Below are 19,112 nucleotides of genomic sequence, written 5' to 3'. Positions count from 1 at the left end.
GCCTCAATGACTCTTGTTTTCAGACTTAAATCAGTAAGGAATACAAAACATTTGACTTCTCTTGAAAAAAGCAATCATATCTCATCTTGTGATCTAAACAAGTTGACACTTGCACTCATGATTGTGCAACTCATGGAAATATCACTCATGTTATAAACATGTCATTTGGCGAAAAAAGGTAAGTATCCTCCACATATTTCACAATAGTGGAGAGTGAGTGAGTTTGATTTTAATCCGCTTTTAGCAATATTCCAGCAATATCACGGCGGGGGACACCAGAAATGGGCTTCACACATTGTACCCATGTCGGGAATCGAACCCGGGTCTTCGGCGTGAAGAGCAAACGCTTTAACCACCAGGCTACCCGACCGCCCTCACAATAGTGGAGAACATACAGAATGCAGTTTCCACTGTATGGAATCAAACGCATGTGTTTTGCTACCCCACTCCCCTAGCCTTGCTCCAAATCTTTACTGAATGAAGTCCAGAGATCTATAGTAATTCTATCATAATAAAAGGCAAGTCTAGATAAGCAGACAGCACTAAGGAGGCCAGTCTTTAAAAGGGACAACTTGTTCTTATTATTCATATAATCTAGGAATTATGATTTAATCTAATAATTATTTTCTTAGAGACTTGTGAAGTCTACCACTTCCCTCCCTAACACCAAGACTTATGGCCCTCTTTGTCTAATGTCCTTCCATCCATACTCAATCAGATTGATTTATTGAGTATGGTTTTACGTCACTTTTACCAATATTTCAGCAATATCACAGCGGGGGGACACCAGAAATGGGCTTCACACATTGTACCCATGTACGGCGTGACGTGCAGATGCTTTAACCGCTAGGCTACCCCACTGCCCCTCTGCCAGTCAGATCGAAATCATCTTCCTGAGGCAAGAGAGTTAACTGACTTTAAAAGTCCAGTTTAGACCCTTGCTGAACTATGCTGGAATTCCTGGGCTCGATCGTAGCGCCACCAGTGGACATTACGAGTTTTTTCCTTTCTATACCTCTCCTATGGACCAATCAGATTACACCTCTCGTATCACATGTATTTGCCACAAACAAAACGGCGGCACCCAGTCAAGACGATCTGATCAATAATCAAGATCTATTTATTGTCTTACATCGTGAAGTGCATCAAATGACGTGAGCACCTTGATTAAAAACATGAAAAGATTTAGAAAATATCTCTTGACAACGAGTTAGCAGTGCACATGCTTAGCAAATCCTGCAATCGACCGAAATCTGCATGACAGTTTACGAACCAGATTTTGATTTCGTTGCACGATTTTAATTGGATAATGCATAGACTCGTTAGTCCAGCCAAAATGTAACTCCATAATACCAGGCTAGTTCGGCAAGGGTGGAAACTGGACTTTTATAGTTAGTTAACTCCCTTGCCTCGGGAAGATGGATCGAAATCTACCAAGAGAGGTCCAAACATTTTGATTGGCAAAACAATTTCCAAGAACTTCATCCAGGTATTTACACACTTTGTGTTCAAAACGAAGGAGAGTCCTGGGACCCTTGAGGTCTTCTCCAGTGGTATTTGAATTTTGGGACCTCCAAATCTTTAACGTTTAACACTAGGTTGATGGCAAGGACTTCATGACTTTAATGTGTAATTCAACATCTGATGTGTTAAAGTAGACACTTGTCTACTTTGTCATCCGTTAACTTCTAAGTAATGCCTATCAAACAATTCATCTGTGATCACTGCTCAGTCTTTGAAGATAAAGAACATTATTTCATGTATTGTAGTAAATATGTAAGGCACTCCCTGTTTACTTCTCTTTCCTTAAAAGTCATGATTTTGAAAGCTTTAACATCACAGAAATGTTTAGTGTACTTTTTTCAAATAATGAACCATGTAACATAGAAATAATCTGCAATCTATCATGTTCACAAATTCAAATAAATCTAAAGTACTTATTATGGTTGTTGTTGGTTTGTTTGTTGTTAGTGCCACACTCAGCAATTTGTATTCCAGCAATATGATGGCGGTCTGTAAATAATCGAGTCTGGATCAGAAAATCCAGTGATTGATATCATGAGCATCAATCCATACAATTGGGATCGATGACATTTTTCAACCAAGTCAGCGAGCTACTTGGAACGTTTGCGCAATCAAATCTTGTCCCTTGTATCTCAATGTTATAACAATTAATCCAACAATTAAACAACAAAAAACAATTAAATGTCCCAAACTGTAGCAATGGGCTGGTGTTCAAGTGATGCACAAACATTCAACAAACATTCAACAAACACAACATTACGGCCTTCGCTTGGCCTACTCACATCGAACACAGTGACTTTCTTGACTTCCCCGAACTTGGCAGCCTCCAACCTGACATCATCCCGCAGTTCATTAATCACCATGGGATTTTCCTGCAACAAACCAAAACATACTACAATATAAGTGTGGCCATATGGACAGGACTGGCATGAGAACATGAGACTTTCCCATGCCTTCACCATGCTCTGGGCAACACAGGGAGCTGGGAGAGTGTGGACACTTTGTACCCTGGTTGTCTCACGACACAGACAAACAACGAGGTCACTCTGGTTAACTGCATGTTCCAATATTTTTATTGGATGCGATAGAATTATTAAACCAAATTTGTTGAAAAGTTTACATGTTACGTTTTGGAGGACAGGGAAAGTATTCACATTTTTGTCTGAAACGACCACATTGTTTGCAATTAAATGTGTTTTGGATTCTGCGCATACCACGGAATGTATACATGTACGTGTACCTACAAGTTCAATGGATGATGGAAGTTAAGTTCCCTGACAGACATTATTACTAGGGCTGGGATGGGTTATTCGGGTACTCGGGTCGGGTACTCGGGTACCCACAGGACAACCCGGACCCGTGGTTAGTCACGTGATATATTGTTTAACGAAAAAAATTATAAAAAACTCTATGGTTACACTAGGGCTGGGACGAGTCCAAATTTACTACCCGGGTACCCGACCCCCTATTGCCCGACCCTACTCGGGTATCCACTGTAGGTCTCAAGATTTGGGAACACAATGTCTAATTGGGAATAGTTTAACTGTAGCCCTGGCAAAAACTGTTTAGATACATTTATGAAACCAGAGACCATATAATAGATATATGGTCTCTTATGAAACGATCAAATCATGCATACACTGAAGTTGACTGAAGCTTTATCTTTACTCAAACATATACAAAAGGAATGCATGCATCGTCAGAAAGAAATGCAAACATTAGCGACTTGTAGTGTAACCACTGAGCTATAGTGATTTTTTGTCATTAAACAATATGCCACGTGACTAACCACGGGTCCGGGTAGTACTGTGGGTACCCAGGTCCGACTCAGGACCCACCCGACCCGAGTACCCGAGTTACCCGTCCAAGCCCTAAGTTACACTACAAGTCACTAATGTTCCCATTTCTTTCTGACAATGCACCCATTCCTTATGGTTAGGTTAGGTTTGTTTGTTGTTTAACGCTGCGCTCAGCAATATTCCAGCTATATGACGGCGGTCTGTAAATAATCGAGTCTGGACCAGACAATCAAGTGATCAATATCATGAGCATCGATCCGCGCAATTGGGATCGATGACATGCATCAACCAAGTCAGCGAGCCTGACCACCCGATCCCGTTAGTCGCCTTTTACGACAATCCATTCCTTATGACTTTCATATGTTTGAATAAAGATAAAACTTCATGTTTTAAACTTCAGTGTATGCATGACCAGATCGTTTTACACATGTATCTAAATACATTTTGCCAGGGCTACGGTCAAGCGTTTCCAAATCGGACAGTTTGTACCTATCTCTAAATATCTACAACAGGTACCCGGGTAGGCTCGGGTAACAGGGTGGTGGGTACACAGGTAGTAAATTTGGACTCGTCCCAGCCCTAATTATTACAACATTTCATGATCACCTGATTGTTCCTTGAAGCCAGATTTCATGTATTTTCATCTATATCAGCACAGTGTTAATTGAGACAAATAAGTGTTGCCATCAGTGTCTGCTACTCAGCAGAGTGAGTGAGTTGGGTTTTACGCCGCTTTTAACAGTATTCCAGTTATATCACAGCGTGTCAGCTTAATGTGGGAGGAAAGCCCTAAGTGATGCAGGTCTCAGACGTTTACCACTTCGGTGAAACCCACGAGCATGGGTATGGTGCTGACAAACCTAGAAACATAATCGGGGTGAACCGGGATTCGAACCCACAATCATAGGTTTCTGGCGTGCCCAAGGGACGCAACTCTGCACAGCGAATTGCGGCGCCTGAGACGACTGGGCCACCCGCAAATCAGCAGAGAAAACTAAGAGCCTTAAGGGTCAGCACATTTAAAAAACTGTAGGCCCAGTGGAAAAACTGTAGTCCCAAACATATTAGCTGAAGCAGGGAGACATACTCTTGCAATATAAATTACAAAACACAACCAGTCAACCAGAAGCTTTTACTGCCATCACACCGAGTTCCCAGAGACTCGGTGGTGATAGATGAAGCCGACATTTATCAGGAAATTATCAACTTAAAAAACATCTTTTTGACTGCATGTCAAACACCATTTGAAAGGTCTAATCCTACTGTTAATAAATATGAAAGTTCTGTTTATCACATGACTTAAATTATGCTTAATAAATAACTACTGAAATAAACTGTAGGCCAAGGCCGAGAACAAATCTGTCGGCCTCGGGCCTAAAGGCGAATGTCTATTTCGAACACTGGTTGACAGCCAATCTTCCCAAGCATTAAAATTAAACAATAACAAATCCATTTTACAAATGATTTTGGTGTGATTTTTTAATTGGTCACCACAGGCAGGCTGTTATCCCATGAGGTCACTACAGACAGTCTGGCTTCCAAAGAGGTCACCACAGACACCTTGTTTTCCCATGAGGTCACCACAGACACCCTGTCTTCCCATGAGGTCACCACAGACACCCTGTCTTCCCATGAGGTCACCACAGACACCCTGTCTTCCCATGAGGTCACCACAGACAGGCTGTCTTCCCATGAGGTCACCACAGACACCCTGTCTTCCCATGAGGTCACCACAGACAGGCTGTCTTCCCATGAGGTCACCACAGACACCCTGTCTTCCCATGAGGTCACCACAGACAGGCTGTCTTCCCATGAGGTCACCACAGACACCCTGTCTTCCCAAGAGGTCACCACAGACAGGCTGTCTTCCCATGAGGTCACCACAGACACCCTGTCTTCCCATGAGGTCACCACAGACAGGCTGTCTTCCCATGAGGTCACCACAGACACCCTGTCTTCCCATGAGGTCACCACAGACACCCTGTCTTCCCATGAGGTAACCACAGACACCCTGTCTTCCCATGAGGTCACCACAGACACCCTGTCTTCCCATGAGGTCACCACATACATCTTGTCTTCCCATGAGGTCACCACAGACACCCTGTCTTCCCATGAGGTCACCTCAAACACCCTGTCTTCCCATGAGGTCACCACAGACACCCTGTCTTCCCATGAGGTCACCACAGACATCTTGTCTTCCCATGAGGTCACCACAGACAGGCTGTCTTCCCATGAGGTCACCACAGACATCCTGTCTTCCCATGAGGTCACCTCAAACACCCTGTCTTCCCATGAGGTCACCACAGACACCCTGTCTTCCCATGAGGTCACCACAGACAGGCTGTCTTCCCATGAGGTCACCACAGACAGGCTGTCTTCCCTTGAGGTCACCACAGACAGTCTGTCTTCCCATGAGGTCACCACAGACACCCTGTCTTCCCATGAGGTCACCTCAAACACCCTGTCTTCCCATGAGGTCACCTCAAACACCCTGTCTTCCCATGAGGTCACCACAGACACCCTGTCTGCCCATGAGGTCACCACAGACAGGCTGTCTTCCCATGAGGTAACCACAGACAGTCTGTCTTCCCATGAGGTCACCACAGACACCCTGTCTTCCCATGAGGTCACTTCAGACACCCTGTCTTCCCATGAGGTCACCACAGACACCCTGTCTTCCCATGAGGTCACCTCTAACACCCTGTCTTTCCATGAGGTAACCACAGACAGGCTACCTTCTCATGAGGTCACTTCAGACATGAGGTCACAAGCTACATCTGCAATCCACACATAGCCATCTAGGCCAGTATAGACAGTGGGTCTTAACTATATGCCAAACACTTCATCTTGGAACCAGCAAACACAAGATGTACGAAAGAGATATGATTTATGCTCAATGGTTCAAAGCCTCATAAACATAACAGTACAACATGTGTTTAAATAAATGTTAATCTTTCCTGTTAATCCTCTTGAAGAATCTTTACCAGTTTTAAAGACATCTTGATGAACTTTCAGTTCCTGATAATTTCTTGCAATAATATTCCTAGGTATTTCAAGACTTTCCTTCAACAAAAAATATACTGCCATGTGCACAAAGGATACATCAAGAGAACTGAAACTTCTTGCCTAAGGTACTTTGAACTACCCCACATGCTAATGTTTCACAACGGCACCATCAGGGAGAGATTCTTGAGTTTACGACAGACAATAAAAAACACCTAATAGCTGTGTAACACTGAGTGTATACATGTATTTTTTCAGCAAAGAATAAACCTCCATAGTTTTATGATCCTACACAAGAAATTCCACCCATGTTAGTGTCATATTCAGTTAAAAAAAAAATTTTTGCATCAGAAGAACAAGGCATGACAACCATAGTGCTGTGTGTTGGGAAGAAGGAGAGGCAAATTTGTCAAAGAATGCCACATTATTAGTTCTTCACACGAGAATCCTTTTCGTATTTAAGAAATAATATTTGGTGTAAAGATTGCTTTACAGGGTCATGACTGAAGTGTGTTATACTGAAAACACAACTTCATCTTCCCGAGACAAGGGAGTTAACTGACTCTAAAAGTCCAGTTTCAACCCTTTTGTGAGCACCTTGGTTAAAAACATGAAAAGATTCGCTAAGTTGACGGTGCACATGCTTTGCAAATTCTACACTCAACCGAAATCTGCACAACAGTTTACTAACCGGACGTTTATTTCGTTACGCAATTTTGATTTTACTATGCATAGACTCATAAGTCAAGCCAAAATATAACTCAATAATTCCAGCCTAGTTTTCGCAAGGGTGGCACTAACATGAATACCCCACTCAGACAGAGTATACTGACTCCGAGCTGACCAGTCCTTGTTTTAGCCCCTTAATGCCGAGCGCCAGGGATGGAAACAACAAGAACCTTCAACACCTTTTGCTGTGATGCGGAAAGGGATAGAACCTCCGACCTTCCACTCTCCAGGCAGACACTCTATCCAATAGACCATGGAGGCAGTCTATTGAGACATGGGCCACACATATTGAAAACTCCTCCAATACACCCTACCTGTTACCAAATCTATCTTCTAGTGTCTGTAGCATTTAAAGCTTCCAGCATATGATGCTGCCAAGATGTAGTACATGATTGCCATATGTACACAAACTCTCATCTGATCAATGTGATCATGATACAACAGAACAAACCTAATTTTTCAACCCAAACAGGACAATTCTTTATTAGTTAATATATAAGAATGATGAAAGAAAGATGAGAATGGATATTTTCCTTTTCAGCTGAAACATCTGAGCAATGGAGTATTGTCGATAATTAGGGGATGTTGATGGGGGAAGCCATCAGAAATTTGTGGTCACTAAAATTCGTGGAAATTTTAAGATCCGCGGAAGATTCTCATCCCTGAATATACAAACAACGTTTGACGTTTCTTTTAACTGAAATTCTTCAATTAATTTTACCAAAACATCTTCCTCTGGCCAGCTGTGTCCACTGTCCTGCTAAATTGGAATAATTCAGCTGATATGGACAATCCACATATTTCACCCTTATCTCCAACGTTATCACCAATTTCAAAAGAATTCATTCAAGCTAAAGCAAGTAAAACTCAAAACCAGATATCATGAAAAACACCAGAAGCAAAGCCTGGTTTCCATGGCTGCTTCTTGGCCGTGAGTGATACTTTCATTGCCCTGGTAATTTCACCTAACTTGTATTACAACATATTTGACCATTATCTGAGATGTTATCAACAACATGAAATGTCTGACTCCAGCTCGACAAGCAGCCACATCCACGGTTTGTTTTCAATCTCCTATGGCAGGCGAATGCTGTAAAACTCAGAGCGGTTCCAGTCAAGTCATCAGACACCCCAGTGTTTGGCAATAAATGACTGGTGGCTGATCGTCAACATCTGTTGGGTACAGTAATCAAAGCCAAGGCCTGAGGAATCAAGTCATGCATTTATCATTTATAAATTGACACTGTAGGTGGTGTACACTTCCAGTTAACAGACAAATAGTCTTCAATTATTAAACCATCAACAAACATCGGGGTATAAGTTTTCCAAATTTGCAAAAAGATTGTGAACATATGTTACAAGAAGAAATTATTTCAACGAAAAATGTATATGTTTTTTTGCAAAATTTTTTTTATGATTTCATGTAATTATACACTGACATGAGCAACTAATCAAATTGAACATGTCAAATCATAGTCATATTTCTATGATTTATTAGGTTGTATGTGTGTAACTAATACCTGGATTCAGAGATCAGAAAGATAGATTATCAACATAATTGTTATGACGGTTTCAATTACTTGGAGGTTTCAGATGTGAAGACAATGACACAATATTTTCGTAATTTCATCTATCAACAGAATGTCTTATTCACTGGAGTAAGACTGGGTGGGTTTTGTGCTGCTTGTTCTAACATTCCAGCCGTATCACTGAGACACCAAGACGGTGCCTCACAAATTGTACCCATGTGGGGAACTGGAACTGTGTCTTTGGGGCAAATGCTGCAACCAGTAAGCATACAAACCCCACTATCTTATATCCCACAGTGACCTACAAACCCCACTATCTCATACCCCACATTGACATACACACCCAACTATCTCAAACCCCACAGGGACATACAAACCCCACTATCTTATACCCCACAGTGACCTACACACCCAACTATCTCAAACCACACATTGACATACAAACCCCACTATCTCATACCCCCTAGGGACATACAAATCCCACTGTCTTATACCCCAAAACAGACATACAAACCCCACCATCTCACACCCTACAGGGACATACAAACCCCACTATCTCATACCCCTTAGGCCCATACAAACCCCACTATCTCATACCCCCTAGGGACATACAAACCCCACTATCTCATACCCCAAAAGGATGCACAAACCCCACTATCTCCTACCCTACAGGGATATACAAACCCCACTATCTCCTACCCTACAAGGACATACAAACCCCACTCTCACAACCTACAGGGACATACACACCCCACTTTCACACCCAACAGGGGCATACAAACCCCACTCTCACACTCTACAGGGATATACAAACCCCACTATCTCCTACCTTACAGGGATATACAAACCCCACTAAGTCTTACCCTACAGGGATATAGAAACCCCACTAAGTCTTACCCTACAAGGACATACAAACCCCACTATCTCCTACCCTACAGGGACATACAAACCCCACTATCTCCTACCCTACAAGGACATACAAACCCCACTATCTCCTACCATACAGGGACATACAAACCCAACTATCTCACACCCTACAGGGACATACAAACCCCACTATCTCACACCCTACAGGGACATACAAACCCCATTATCTCACACCCTACAGGGACATACAAACCCCACTATCTCATACCCTACAGGGACATACAAACCCCACTATCTCCTACCCTACAGGGACATACAAACCCCACTATCTCCTACCCTACAGGGACATACAAACCCCACTATCTCCTACCCTACAGGGACATACAAACCCCACTATCTCCTACCCTACAGGGACATACAAACCCCACTAACTCCTACCCTACAGGGATATACAAACCCCACTAACTCTTACCCTACAGGGACATACAAACCCCACTAACTCCTACCCTACAGGGACAAACCCCACTATCTCCTACCCTACAGGGACATACAAACCCCACTAAGTCTTACCCTACAGGGACATACAAACCCCACTATCTCCTAACCTACAGGGACATACAAACCCCACTATCTCCTACCCTACAGGGACATACAAACCCAACTATCTCCTACCCTACAGGGACATACAAACCCCACTAAGTCTTACCCTACAGGGACATATAAACCCCACTATCTCACACCCTACAGGGACAAACCCCACTATTTCATACCCCACAAGGACACACAAACCCAGTCTTATATCCCACAGGGGCATACAAACCCCACTTTCTCATAACAGAATGAATTTGACATTAGTGTTTCATCAAAGTCTTTGATAAGTCAACACCTATGTCCCTTATTCAAAATTCAGACTTGGTCTAAATTCACTCCACTATCTCCTACCTTACAGGGATATACAAACCCCACTAAGTCTTACCCTACAGGGATATAGAAACCCCACTAAGTCTTACCCTACAAGGACATACAAACCCCACTATCTCCTACCCTACAGGGACATACAAACCCCACTATCTCCTATCCTACAGGCACATACAAACCCCACTATCTCCTACCCTTCAGGGACATACAAACCCAACTATCTCCTACCCTACAGGGACATACAAACCCCACTATCTCCTACCCTACAGGGACATACAAACCCCACTATCTCATACCATACAGGGACATACAAACCCCACTATCTCCTACCCTACAGGGACATACAAACCCCACTATCTCCTACCCTACAGGGATATACAAACCCCACTATCTCATACCATACAGGGACATACAAACCCCACTATTTCCTACCATACAGGGGCATACAAACCCCACTATCTCCTACCCTACAGGGACATACAAACCCCACTAAGTCCTACCCTACAGGGACATACAAACCCCACTAACTCCTACCCTACAGGGACAAACCCCACTATCTCCTACCCTACAGGGACATACAAACCCCACTAAGTCTTACCCTACAGGGACATACAAACCCCACTATCTCACACCCTACAGGGACATACAAACCCCACTATCTCCTAACCTACAGGGACATACAAACCCAACTATCTCCTACCCTACAGGGACATACAAACCCCACTAAGTCTTACCCTACAGGGACATACAAACCCCACTATCTCACACCCTACAGGGACAAACCCCACTATTTCATACCCCACAAGGACACACAAACCCAGTCTTATATCCCACAGGGGCATACAAACCCCACTTTCTCATAACAGGATGAATTTGACATTAGTGTTTCATCAAAGTCTTTGATAAGTCAACACCTATGTCCCTTATTCAAAATTCAGACTTGGTCTAAATTCACTCCCTTTGTCTTTCCAGTTCCAAACTTATTATGTGAGGTCGTGGATTTCAGTCCAACAACTGGTAGAAAACAGGGTGGAACAACGATTGGAAGTCACGGTAGAGAGGAGGGCCAGAAGAATCTCCTGTTACCCCAGCCTGTGAAAGCATCAGTAATGACAAGGTACATATTCCAGTCTGAGATAGATCCTGACATCGATCATGACTACCTGCCTGATCCAGGAACAGTTTAATCAATCATGCATTTGACCCTGAATCTGTGCCACCATCCTATGCTTATCACACCATCTCCACCCATCCTCCTCATGCTATGACTGACCATGGTCTACTCAGCTTCTAGGACAACCAGCCCAAGGTCAACAAGGTCAGACTCAAGGTCAGCCGAGTCAGGTCTAATAAATCCTTGTGTCAGCGAGTGTGACAAGCATGATGAACCAGTGTGCACACCTTGCTGTCCGTTTAGACAGTGATCAGCTATGCAAAATAAGTTGAAACAGAACAAGACAGTTTACTCAGGAGGGTTGACTGAGAACACATCTAACACACATATTACTGGTCCAGGGACCCGTTCCACAAAGCAATCGTAGAGCTAAGATGATTGTAAGTCATATTCTTTAGCATAGGCTTACGACAGTCGTAGCGCTACAATCCCTTTGTGGAACGAGGCCCTGGATAACAAACACAGAGCTATTGAATGGGTTCAGGGTACTAATCATAAAAAAAAAGGTACCCCGGTATACAAAACAGGAGGCAAAATATTGTAAATGTCTACATATTACATTCATCAAAATTGTAGATTGCATGTCACATATAACTGACATGTCTACTCTGGTAGGAATACAGTCAAAGTTCACAGTGTCAATGGTTGATTTCCTTCAATTTCACACAGAAATCCCCACCTATGATCGCCTTCAGCCTCCTGAACACGTGCAGGCATATGGCACCAATAAAATTCTTGGAAATCAAGTGAAGTATTGGACTCCTAAAGTCTATTCCTGGGAGTCCTTTGAACTAAAAAAACAAAACAAGGCAAAAAGTGACCAGGTCTCACTAGTACCCCCGACCTCGACTCCAACATATTTCTACTTTCAACAATGGATAAATATCCCAGCAACCTGAGGTAAGGCCTTACATCATTTCTGTTGATCATAATCAGAGATTAAACCATATTGAGCAGCCATTGCGTCCATCCGATCTCCAATACATGAACTTCTGTGACAAACATATGGGACTAACTGCAGTTTGGACAACTGATGAGTCAAATGATGAAAACTATTATGCCAAATTCAATTTACACAGACTTCTTTACACCTAAAGTCTTGTGAGAATTGATTATGGCAGACCCACATTCCCATGCCCTGGTGTCCATTAGTCCAGTGTCCAGGGACTGCCATGTGCTTGGGCTTGACCACTGGTGACAGCTTGAAGATGGTAGGTCAGTCTCACAGTGGACAGCGGACCTCCTCCCCCCTGGAATGTGTCAGCCGCACCTGGTGCTGACAGATGCCACCACACACTTCCTGGGCAGACTGGTGACATCGGAACAACTAGAGCCAGCCCAGATGCAGCTCTTGGTTTGAGAACACCTACCCACATCATTCACTCCCTTTCTCCTCTCAGTCCCTCTTACCCATGTCTCCCCTTCCTTCCTCCCTCTTACCCATGCCTCTCTCTCTCTCTCTTCCTCCTCTCCCCCTCCTTCTCTCTCTGCTTCCTTCTCTCACTCTCCCTCCCTCTCTCTTCTCTCTCTCTTTCCCCTCCTCTCTCCTCTTTTTCCCCTCCTTCCTCTCTCCTTCCTCTCTCTCCCCCCTCTCTCTCCCTCCCTCTCTCTCCCCCTCCCTCCTCTCTCTCTCCTCTCTTTCTCTCCGTGTCCCCACACAGTGATTGATGTCTAAAGGACAACATAGGCAGCTTCCATACACAAATTTGCAGGATCAAGTCATATTGAGGTCAAGAAATTGAAAAAACACCTGAATCACCTTCTTACACCTTCTGTTTAGATAAATACAGAAATAGAAATTCTCTCACGCATGTAAATAGAAAAATATCTCAAATTTGTTTGAAGAAGATAAATTTCACAGAATAAATTTAACAGATCACAGCATGAAACATAACTATACCTTTGATTCCTGTCATTTCTTTCAACATATAAACATGTTTTTTAGACAAATAATCCCCGCGCTGTTGAAAACCCACCTGCACAAACTCTGGGGCAGAACATATGCTCTGGTCCCGACCAGTGGCCTACCTGGTGTGCTGGGATCTGGTATAGGGCGGAGCTGTTTCTACAATCCATGGGGCACAAACATTTGAAATCACGTATTTCACTCTTTCATTAAAGGTACAGACCCGTGAAGATTCCGGGGTAGAATAGGTCTTCAGCAACCCATGCTAAAAGGTGACTATGCTTGTCGTAAAAGGCAACTAACGGGATAGGGTGGTCAGGCTCGCTGACTTGGTTGATACATGTCATCGATCCCAATTGCGTGGATCGATGCTCATGATGTCAATCCCTGGTCCAGACTCGATTATTTTACAGACCGCCATCATATAGCTGGATAATTGCTGAGTGCGGCGTTAAACAACAAACAAACAAACAAACAAACAAACAAACATTAAAGGTACAACTCACACCCTGCTTTATGGCTGCTTATTTACTTGAGAGGCTACCTATGGATGTCTTTAGTAGGACTTGTTTACCGCTCTAAACTCAATATGTGATGTATCGCTGCAGCGTTATATTCAAGGTTTAATTTAATAAGGATCAATTCAGTTGATTAGCATAGGCTAGAAGTAAAATCATCAGTTTCATGTCAATCAATAGGTGAGTTTATTCCATTTGTTATGTGAAGGATAAAACACGACTCTGAAATTTTGATTGACATTTTAAAACCTGAAGGAAGCAGTGACCGAGCTTGTAAAACTGAGCCAGAAATTGTACAAGCCAGGTCCATGGATCCGTAAACCGGTCTGTGCGCCGGACTTGTCCGATTGTGACTGCAAAATGTCCGATTTGAAATAGTGCAAACTGGACATTTTAAAATTTGCCAAGAAGATATTTTCGAAAAATTATTAGCAGGACATTACAACCCGAGACCGGATATCATAACAAAGGATACAAAATTAAGAGCTGTAACCAGACTGACATGTGTTTTTGGTGTTCGATTAGTGTACACACGACTTGCAAGGGTGACTGGACGTTATTGCTTCCTGGCCCAGGTATCTGCTGCTCAAAGGTTCTACTTTTGTTTGTTTATTTGTTGTTTAATGCCGCACTCAGCAATATTCCAGCTGTATGACAGTGGTCTGTAAATAATCAAGTCTGGACCAGACAATCCAGTGTTTGACATCTTGAGCATCAATCCACCCCTTTGGGGCAAGCATGGGCTGCTGAAGACCCATTCTACCCCGCATCTTCACGGGTCTATGTCGACCAAAACCTCAAAGTTGTGTTAAATCTGACTAATGAACCATCAAAATTTTTTTTATAAATATTTGTTTAATATTAGGTATGAAAGTGCTTTCATGTCTAACGTCAGTCTAAATAATTCATAAAATATATCTGGCTAGGAAACATTTGCTAAACATGGTACCTTCTAATGAGCCAACTATCTTCAACCAGTTCTGTGGTCAAATGGTTAGAGTGCTTGACTACTGATCAGAAGGCTGTGTGTTTGATTTGATGAAAAAGTATCATATCTTGTCTTCGATTCTGGAACATTGGACGATTGAAACACAAAGTCCCAACTTCATCTGGTTCTCTTTTCATCAGTTCTTACCAGGAAAAAGTAAACCTTAAACTCAGTCTTACTAAAAATAGTAAAACCTCCTGAGAGGTTCTTACGACAAAACAAGTAACGTCCGAAACAATGGTGAACATCCGTGATATGGTTAAAAACACTGGTTGCTTTTTGCTCCAGAACAGGTGCTGCCATTGTCACCTGACAGACTACACTAGAGACTGTTCATGTGACATCGGCCAATATTCAGCTGTAATATGACTACAAAGTAAATATGCTGTCATTATGACACAACCATGATCTGGCTGCACATTGAAACTTGGGACACAAAGTTGACATCAGTTTCTTAAAATACTAACAGTTAACAAATGTAAAATGTCATGCGTTCTCAAAAGTAAATATTGAATCCATATGGTCAAAACGTATGTGACCCACCAGGAGAAAAGGGACCTTATGGGTGCTAGGGTACAATAGTGCTGTCATGTCATAAAGACGTTTGACGTCAAAATCACCATGTGTGCAGACTGAATAAAAATATCTTTTTTTTGTCTCGTTAGCTTGTGATGTATTAAAAACAGTATTTCAAAACCTTTCAGCATACATGCTATTTTCAATTAATCAGACAATTAATCTTAAAACTGCAATTATTACTTAAACAGTTGTAAGTTGGAAAATGAGTCCAAAGAAGAAGAAGAAGGAGAAGAAGAGGAAGAAGAAGAGGAGGAAGAAGAAGGAGAAGACGAAGAAGAAGAATATTTGAGAGAGTTTGATGCTATGTATCTCTGTAATTAATATGATTTGAAGTTTGTAAATTGTCTTTTTGTGTTCCTAAGATACTGAAGTCGTAAAATACAATGAGAAGTGTGATTTTTCACCCCATATGTCCCTTATCTCATGGTAAGTCACATATATTGAAACACAATGAAAATGAACAATCATCTTTAACCCTAAATCAGAAGTTCATGTTCAAACACATCAAATGAGATTAGTACCCACACACCGACATCGTTGTCTTTGCTTATCTCATTCCTAAAGATAAGATAACATATTTATTGCATAACATTCCATGAAGAAACAGCCTATATTCTACAACTACATTTATATGCACAGTAAGTACACAGGTACATTCCACATACAAAGGAGGTACATTCTAACAATTTCATTTTAAAACAAATAAATGCCCAGAACAACTTAACAGACAATTAGATTTTTGTGGCCATTTTGCCAAATATTACAAAAAAATCAATTAATTTTTTAGTTTGTCAGTACATGACCTCTTCTAAGTTAAGTGAAAATGTAATACTTGACAAAAGACTAAGTAGACAGCTGATTATCATTTTAATTGAAATTTAACATGATTGTCAGTTAGGGTTAATCCTATGGCAGTTAAAGTCAATCAGAATTTGATTTCTAAATCTGATATCCCAATTCCCCTAATGGCAGTCCCTTCCACGGCCTGTCGGCTCCATGTACATCTGACTAGCTGTTTCCTGGACCACACGGACTGATTGACACAGCTGTCTCCCAGACGCAGGGGTGGGGTGGGGGAGGGGATGGGGGCACACCCAGGGGCAGCGCTGCTAGTTGGTTTATTTTAACGGCTGTCTTATTCCTCCAAAAAATAAATTTGTGGATCCTGTGATTGTTTTGTGTTGTGGAGAATGGCGGAGGTTTTGTACATGTGAGATAGGGCCAATCAGCATTAACAGTTGTCAGTAGCAGGGCGAGGTGATATGTACACCGGCCTCCACCTGCGTGTGTTGTTACAGGGCTGTGTAGGGGAGCGTACCTTGCAATGTACATGTGTTCATTGCACAACTGTAGGACTGATCATTGATATCTCACAGTCAGACAGACTTACACCAGTCCAGTGAACAAGCAATCTGAAAATCTCGTGTCTCTTTTAGAGGTGTCAGTTCCGTCAGTTGTTTTTACAAAATTCATATCATTAGACAAAACCAATTTTTATGCAATTTTACACATTTTCTAGGGCTAACAAGGGAAGAATCTTTTGAAAAAGAAGTGGTTTCTGGGTTTATGTGAGGCTTATTTTCTGAAAAGTTCTTGAAATACAAGTTAAAACAAGAACACAATACAAACATAGGGGTAAAGCAAGGTTGTATACTACCCCCAATATTGTTCCATCTATTTATCAATCATCTTGCATCTTATTTTGATGAAGAAAAAATGGCCTAACTCTAGATGGTATCAACATATGTCATCTACTGTTTGGTGAATATTTAATTCTTTTATCCGAATCACCAGCCAAACTTCAGGAGCTTTTCAACAATCTCTTAAAAAAACTATCAACATTGAAGAAATTGATGCAGTCATATTGGGCACTAAAACTTACAATCCAATATTCAAATGCTCAGTAGCAGGACAAGATATTAATGTTTCAGACAGATACAATTACTTAGGTCTTGTATTTCATCAAAATTCTAAATTTAAACATGGTGTAGAATCTCTTGAGAAAAAGGGACAAAGAGCATACTATTTGCTCTCTTCTTGCATGTGTGGAGATGATTTAGACCCAAATGTCTTTGCAAAAGTTAAATTGTTGAACCTGTTGTCCTATATAACTGTGAGGTCAGTTGATACAAACAAAATGGCGGCATCCAGTCAAGACTATCTGATTGATAATCAAGATTTTTGGGGGGTCATAAAATGGGCGTTTCCTCGCGAAGTACATCAAATCACGTAAGCACCTTGATTATTAACATGAAAAGATTTTCAAAACATCTGTCGACGCCCATTTGACGGTACACATGCTCTGCAAATTCTGCAATCGACATGGCAGTCATCATGTAGTTTATAAACCGAATGTTGATTTCATTACGCGATTTTGATTGGACTATGTATAGACTCGTTAGTCCAGCCAAAACAATAGTCCATAATTCCAGCAGTTCAGCAAGAGTGGAAAGTGGACTTTAACAGTCATTTAACTCCCTTGCCTTTTGAGTGAGTGAGTGAGTATGGTTTTACGCCGCTTTTAGCAATATTCCAGCAACATCACGGCGGGGGACACCAGAAATGAGCTTCACACATTGTACTTATGTCGGGAATCGAACCCGGGTCTTCGGCGTGACGAGCGAACGCTTTAACCACTAGGCTACCCGACCGCCCCCCTTGCCTTTTGAAGATGAAACCAAATATATCATCCCGAGAAGCCTCTGACCCAGCGACCTCTGCTTGTTGTAAGAGGTGATTATAAGTATCAATGGTCTCGGTTAGCTGCCCATTCTGTGGACTGAAGGCTCATACTATCAATCACTGGTTATTCTGGGCCAGGCTATTAGTTTCAGGCTTCTGTGATACAGCTGGAATATTGCTGACTCGGACGTTAAGCAACTAACTCACACAGAAACCTGTCTATCATGTAGTGGTTTGAGTACCTGACTGATACTGACAAACAATCTTGACCAGGCAATACAGTGGTCGATAACATGAACAATGTGCCAAGCTGGTATGCCATGATTTTACACAATCAGCCAGGTCACAAATTGAAACCAACTGATCCTTACTAGTGAGCTCTTAAAAGAAATGAGCTCATGGAACAAACATAGGATACTGGGAATTTATTCTGTGCAGGAATTTCTCAGGCAAAATATTTTAAGAAAAACAATGAAAAATAAGTGCATACATACTGGAGTTCATTAAATATCAAACATTTATTTTCTTCAACTTACTTCCATTGAGTGATCACTTTACATTTGTCCAAATACTTCCTGTGTTATCAAAACTATAGGTCAATGTTAAATGTTCAATCTGATATGAACATTATCACATATAAATTTAACAAGGCACCATTTCTCCCTGTGATATAAATAATTTCCACATATTCCTTAGTTTGCCCATAAAACAAATTGACCCAAGCACAATATTACTTTCTGAAATAAAGATGAAAGTCGGCACAGTTTCACGAGGTACTTAGTTAATCTCTTGAGGACATTCTGGCTACGTGTTTGCTATATATCCTAGTCTGTGTTGATGTACGACACATAATCACTGTCTCCGCCATGCTGGGAGGGTGAGATATTGTTTGAGAG

General features: G+C 41.9%; 1 protein-coding gene across 1 annotated transcript in view; it reads right to left on the bottom strand.

The window, feature by feature from the left end:
- LOC124138299 (HIV Tat-specific factor 1 homolog) overlaps positions 1-19,112 on the bottom strand; it is a 57,630-nt gene that overhangs the window by 8,712 nt on the left and 29,806 nt on the right. The window contains exon 7 of the mRNA XM_048383920.1: positions 2,307-2,396. Within this exon, the coding sequence (XP_048239877.1) occupies positions 2,307-2,396 (90 nt within the window). The remainder of the gene's footprint in view (positions 1-2,306; positions 2,397-19,112) is intronic.

Source organism: Haliotis rufescens, unplaced genomic scaffold, assembly GCF_023055435.1.
Source record: "Haliotis rufescens isolate VD_foot unplaced genomic scaffold, xgHalRufe1.0.p SCAF_5, whole genome shotgun sequence".
NCBI lineage: Eukaryota > Metazoa > Mollusca > Gastropoda > Lepetellida > Haliotidae > Haliotis > Haliotis rufescens.
Note: the sequence above shows the minus strand (reverse complement) of the source record. Positions and strands in the feature narration are given on the sequence as shown.